The 6,529-nt window shown below is 56.1% G+C and overlaps 1 protein-coding gene across 1 annotated transcript in view; it reads right to left on the minus strand.

The window, feature by feature from the left end:
- Positions 1–6,529, minus strand: part of PPARA (peroxisome proliferator activated receptor alpha) — a 24,376-nt gene that overhangs the window by 13,493 nt on the left and 4,354 nt on the right. The window contains exon 3 of the mRNA XM_015570742.1: positions 1,665–1,825. Within this exon, the coding sequence (XP_015426228.1) occupies positions 1,665–1,825 (161 nt within the window). The remainder of the gene's footprint in view (positions 1–1,664; positions 1,826–6,529) is intronic.

The raw sequence follows: 6,529 nt of genomic DNA on the forward strand, positions 1-6,529 counted from the left end.
TTCATATATTCGTTTGACCGGCCATCTAGGCTGGTAAGGCAGGATGGCTGAAGTACATATGAGATTATGAGGAAGGGAGAAGAGAGAATTTTAAAAGCCAGGATGCAGAGACAACCTGCCTCACGGGCCCGTCCTGCCTGGCACCGGGCTGGTTCACGGGGCCCATCCTGCCTGGCACCGGGCTGGCTCACGGGGCCCATCCTGCCTGGCACCGGGCTGGCTCACGGGGCCCATCCTACCCGCGCCCTGGGCTGGCTCACGGGCCCATCCTGCCTGGCACCGGGCTGGCTCACGGGGCCCATCCTACCCGCGCCCTGGGCTGGCTCACGGGCCCATCCTGCCTGGCACCGGGCTGGCTCACGGGGCCCATCCTACCCGCGCCCTGGGCTGGCTCACGGGCCCATCCTGCCTGGCACCGGGCTGGCTCACGGGGCCCATCCTACCCGCGCCCTGGGCTGGCTCACGGGCCCATCCTGCCTGGCACCGGGCTGGCTCACGGGGCCCATCCTACCCGCGCCCTGGGCTGGCTCACGGGCCCATCCTGCCTGGCACCGGGCTGGCTCACGGGGCCCATCCTACCCGCGCCCTGGGCTGGCTCACGGGCCCATCCTGCCTGGCACCGGGCTGGCTCACGGGGCCCATCCTACCCGCGCCCTGGGCTGGCTCACGGGCCCATCCTGCCTGGCACCGGGCTGGCTCACGGGGCCCATCCTACCCGCGCCCTGGGCTGGCTCACGGGCCCATCCTGCCTGGCACCGGGCTGGCTCACGGGGCCCATCCTACCCGCGCCCTGGGCTGGCTCAGTGGGCCGCAGAGCGAGAAAGACGCGCACGTCTCTGATCGCCACGGGACCCCTGCCCTCCCGCGTGCTGGTGAGGATGCGAGAGACGGGGCCAAAGCTCCCAGCCTCGTACCCAGTGACAGGCCCCTGAACGGCGTACGTGCCTTTAGAGCACAGGTCCCTGCGGCGTTTACAAGGCCAGTGCGGGGCCTGCCCGGCTCTCCGAAGAGAGACATCCTGTTGCTTAGCTCCGTTTCATATCAACTGCCTTCGCACATCTGTTTCCGCAATGACAAACGTTGTGTGTAAAATAAAAGGGCCCTTGCCGGTGTGGCTCAGTGGGTAGAGCGTCGACCTGTGGACCAAAGGGTCCCGGGTTCGATTCCGGTCAAGGTCATGTACCTCGGTTGCAGGCTCCTCCCCAGCCCAGGCCCTGGACGGGATGCCTGCAGGAGGTGACCAATCAATGTGTTTCTCTCACATCAATGTTTCTCTCTGTCTCTCCCTCTCTCTTCCGTTCTCTCTAAAATCAATGGGAAAATACCCTCAGGTGGGCATTAAAAATCCTATATAATAAAAGGGTAATATGCAAATTGACCCTAACAGCAGAACGACTGAGAATGACTGGTCACTATGACACACACTGACCACCAGGGGGCAGGCAAGTTTGGGCCTGATCCCCCAGGGAGCAGGCCTAAGCCAGCAGGTGGACATCCTCTGAGGGGTCCCAGACTGCGAGAGGGCACAGGCCGGGCTGAGGGACCCCCCGACCCCGAGTGCACAAATTTTTGTGCACCGGGCCTCTGGTAAGTAAATGAAATAAAATGAACCACATGTGGTCCCTGGAGCAGGCCGTCTGCTTCCTCCTCGGGGGCCCACGTACCTTGCAGCCTTCACACGCGTGAACCCCGTAATGGTAGCCCGAGGCTTTGTCCCCACAGATTCTGCATTCGATGTTGAGTGCTGTGCTGGAGGCCTCGTCGGCGCTGCCGGGGACCACAGGGTAAGACACCGACGAGGGGCTCGAAGCCGGGGAAAGCGTGTCTGCGGACAGACAGGAGACACTGGTGAATTTCACAGCATCCCCCCCACCATCCTTCTCCATCAACTTCATGAGGGTCTGATGTCACAGGGGAGGGGCTGAGTGAGGAGCAGCAGCTGTGGGCGGGGCTCCCGGCCTGAGGTGCCCCTGTCCTGGGCTGTCCCACCCCCTCCTGTGCCCCTATGACTGCATCGCCCACACGCCCGCCCAGCTGCTCGGGTTCTGGACCCGCAGACCTGGCTGTCTCGCCGGTCCCTCCACCCACCGGCTCCCCGAGCCCCGCCCCTGAGGCATCCTACAGAACTGTTACTCTGTCTGCTTCCTCCCAGCTCTTCCGCATTAACTCGGCGAACTGCACCAGGACGAAGCATAAAAATCCACGTGGGCAAGGCCAAAAGCAGAACCCGTGAAAGAAAAAAACAAGTTGGACTCTCTCTTTTCTTAAAATATATTTTTACTGATTCCAGAGAGGAAGGGAGAGCGAGAGAGAGAAACATCAACGATGAGAGAGAATCATGGACCGGCTGCCTCCTGCACGGCCCCGTGCTGGGGATGGAGCCTGCAACCTGGGCCTGTGCCCTGACCAGGCATCGAACCGTGACTCCTGGTTCACAGGTCGATGCTCAACCAGTCGACAAGGCTAAGCTGCACTCTCTTAAAATTCAAACGCCTGCTCTGCCGAACACACCGTTCAGAAAATGAGAGACAGGCCACGGAGCAGGAGAAAACATCTGCAAAACAGACGTCTGATAAAAGGTCTGTAACTCAAGTTCGCAAAGGAGTTAACTGTCACAATAATAAAACTACCCAACTGCCCCGACCGGTTTGGCTCAGTGGATAGAGAGTCGGCCTGCGGACTGAAGGGTCCCAGGGTGGATTCCGGTCAAGGGCATGTACCTGGGTTGCGGGCACATCCCCAATAGGGGGTGTGCAGGAGGCAACTGATCCATGTTTCTAACGCTCTATCCCTCTCCCTTCCTCTCTGTAAAAAATCAATAAAATATATTTAAAAACAAAACAAACTACCCAGTTGAAAAATGGGCCAAGGTCTGAACGGACGCCCACTGGAGAAGGCGTACCGGCTGCAGGGAGCGTATGAAACGATGCGATGCGCCGTCGCCGGTCGCTGGGAAACGGAATGAACACGACAGTGAGACGTCACTACACACTCATCAGGATGGCTAACTCCAAACCTGCCACCACCGTGTGCAGGCACGGAGGCGGGGCAGGGAGCCCCAGCGCGTGGCCACTGCGGAGGACGTCGCAGAATCCCCCACGCGAGAGGAATTACGTGCCCAGAGATTCACCCGGGCCATCTGACAACGGACGTCCACGCAGGAACCGAGCTCGAGCGCCCAGTGCCCTCGGCAGGCGAGCGGGTGGAGAGGGAGCGGCCTGCGCGCTCCAGCGGGAAGTCCAAAAAAAACTGCAGGCCGGGGAGACGATCGTTGCTCGGTGGGGCCGGGCGGGCCGGGCTGAAGGCCAGGGGCTCAGGGGCTCTTTGGCGGTCGGGAAGCCACTCGTATGAAAACGCAATAGTGGACGCGCGAGGCTACGCCCTTGTCCAAATCCACACAACTTCACGGTACCGAGTGGTCCTTAATGTTGCAAATAAAGCAAAACTAATGCGGGAGGTCTGGGGAGCCCGATGGAAGGCAGTGTGCCCCCCCACCCCCCAGGAACCCCGCGGGGTTCCACGGGCACGGAACAAGCTCGCTGAGGGGGAGAGGCGCTGCCCTCGGAGCCTGGGGAATGAGTGGGTCGGAGACTCAAGGCTGCGGCGCCAGGAGCACTGCACGCGAGCCGATGAAGCAGCCACGGGCTGGGCTGACACGTCTGAAACCGCCGTGTGCACACACACGTACCTGGGAACGAACAATTGATGGAACGAGTGTGGAGGGCGGAGCTGGGCGAGGAGGATGACAAGGGGAGGAGGCTAGAATGCCCCCCGCGGAGATGGCGAGGGGCAGAGGGCAGATGTGCACAGATGCGATTACTATGTCTTTGCTCTGTCGGCCGAGAGAGACGAAAAGAAGAGAGAACCAGGAGCAACCTGAGTCACGCGTTGCTCATCCCAGGGCTCCCAGGAGCTGGACACGGCGCTGGTCCCCCACTCACAGTGGGGAGCCTCAGAATTCATGGGCCACTTGGCAAAGGGCTTTGCCCCAGTATCGGGCAAAATTACCTCAGGCGTCAAAACAAGGCCCGAAAGGATAAAACATTTTTCAAGCAATTGAACTGCATCCTAGAACAAAGCTCAAGAATATCTCCAGGAAAACAGAAATATCCGTCACCAACACAATGTACGACGTCAAAAACATGACAAAACACAGAAAGAAGCAGAAACTGGCCCATAATAAGGAGAAAAATCAATGCGCTGAAACGGACCCAGAAATGACTCACACGGGTGATAGATTTTGTAGACAAGAGATTTTTTAAATGTCCAAGAAGCCAGATGAAAGACTGAACATGTTAGGTAGAGAGAAGGGTAAAAAAATATAAACCATGATATCATAATATCTGATATGAAAAATATATTGAATGGGATTGGGAGAAGATTAGATACGACAGAAGGAAGATCAGTAAACTCAAAGACATTGCAAAATAAACTATCCAAAATGAAACATAGATTAAAATAAGACCGGGGGAGAAGGAGGAGGAGGAGGAGGAGAAAGAACATAGTTTCGTCTGTGAAATCTATCAAGCATCCTAATATATAAAAAGCCAGGGGCCATCACAACTGAAACAACTGGACAGATGACCGAACAGCAGGCTGAGTGGGGCGACCAGGCCAGCAGGAGGAGCAGTTGGGGGCAATCAGACTGGCAGGCAGAGACAGTTAGGGGTGATCAGGCTGGCAGGGGAGGCAGTTAGGGGCGATCAGGCAGGCAGGCAGATGAGCAGTTAGGAGCCAGTGGTCCCGGATTGTGAGAGGGATGTCCCAGATTGGAGAGGGTGCAGGCTGGGCTGCGGGGGCCTCTAGTTTAAAACATAAAATCAATTCTACAGAAATATGTCCAAAAAAACAGAAGAGGAGGGAATACTCCCTAACTCACCCCTGAGGCCAACATTAATCTAATACCAACACCAGACAAAGATGACAAGGAAAGAAAATAGAACCAATACACTTCATGTACATGGATGCAAAGATTCCTAAAATGTTAGCAAGTATATGAAGAGGGTACTACACGAAGACCAAGTAGGATTTACCCCGGACACGCAAGGTTGTCTTAACCTGTGAAAATTGAACAGTGTAATTCACTAAATGAACAAACTAAGAAGGAAAAACAATTTGATCCTCTTACGTGATGCAGGAAAAGTATTGGAAAAAATCCAACATCAATTCTTCATAAAAACTCACAGAGAACTAGCATCAGAAGGGAACCTCCTCAGCTTGATGAAGAACAGTTGTAAGAAACCATCGCCAACATCATACTTAGTGGCAAGAAACGGAATGAATGGATGCTTTCCCTCTGAGATCAGGAACAAGGCGGGGATGTTCCAAGTCCATCCAACGTTGTACTGGAGGTTCTAACCAGCGTAATAAGAAAAATAAATAAAGGCGTCCAGCTAGAAAAGGAAGAAGGAAAACGGTCTTTATGTGCAGATGACACAATTACCTGTGTAGAAACCTCAAAGAACGCATATAAAACCACTAGAACGGATTAATCCGTTTAACAAGAGCGTGGGATAGAAGATCAACGGCAAATCAACTGTACCTTTATCAATAGCAACGAATGATCAGACATTGAAATTTGAAAAGTATTTACAACTGCATCAAGAAAACATGAGACGCCTAGCCATACCTCTGACAAGAAATGCGAAAGCCCCTGACATGAGAAACTACAAAGCACTGCCGCGGGCCGTTAAAGACCTAAAGTAAGTGGAGAGATCGTCTTGGCTCAGAAGACCCAGCATTCTTAAGGTGTCCGTCCTCCTCCCCGCAGCGATCAACGGGCTCAACGCAACCCCAATCAAAGCCTCCGCAGGCTGCTCTGGGGCAAACGGACACGCTGACTCTAGACTTAACATGGGAACGGAAAGGGCCCGGGATCCTCAGGAAAGAAGACTCAAGCTGGAGGACGTCTGCTCCCCGACCTCGGGAACCTGTGGTATTGGTGTCAAACGAGACACATGCATCCATGGAGCGGAACAGAGGGTCCAGAAACAGACCCACACCTACGGGCGGCCGATGCTGGACAGAGGTGCAAAGGGCACTGAGTGGAGGCGCTGGAACCATGACAGATGCAAGAGAAAGGAGAGAAAGGAGCGTAGATCAGATACAAGAACAAGCCCCGTGAGCCTCACAGGCCAGCGTAGCCCTAAAAATGCAGGCTTCCGGACGCGACTGTGGGCCAGACACGGGTTCCTCGGGTCTGACGCAGAGCAGGTCCGTGAGGAGCACAGCTCTGGTCGGTGGACGTGTCCCGTCCAGGGCGTCAGGCTCCTGGAAAGGCCCCGATCAGACAAGCCCAGACCGGGAGGGAAAAGGCCTAAATCCCGCAGCCAATGAGAGCACTCAGACCCCGAATGTGCAGCAGCCACAGCAGGAAGACAGCTCGGCCTGAACACGGGCTGCGATCGGAACAGAAGCTTCGCCAAAGGAGACGCAAAGCAGGTGCGTGAATGAGAAGATGCTCCCCCGACCCCTGCTCCCGCTCCTGGCTGTCCCACCCCCGCCCGCCCGCCGCCCACAGACCTCCTGC

Source organism: Myotis davidii, unplaced genomic scaffold (assembly GCF_000327345.1).
Source record: "Myotis davidii unplaced genomic scaffold, ASM32734v1 scaffold67, whole genome shotgun sequence".
Classification (NCBI taxonomy): Eukaryota; Metazoa; Chordata; class Mammalia; order Chiroptera; family Vespertilionidae; genus Myotis; species Myotis davidii.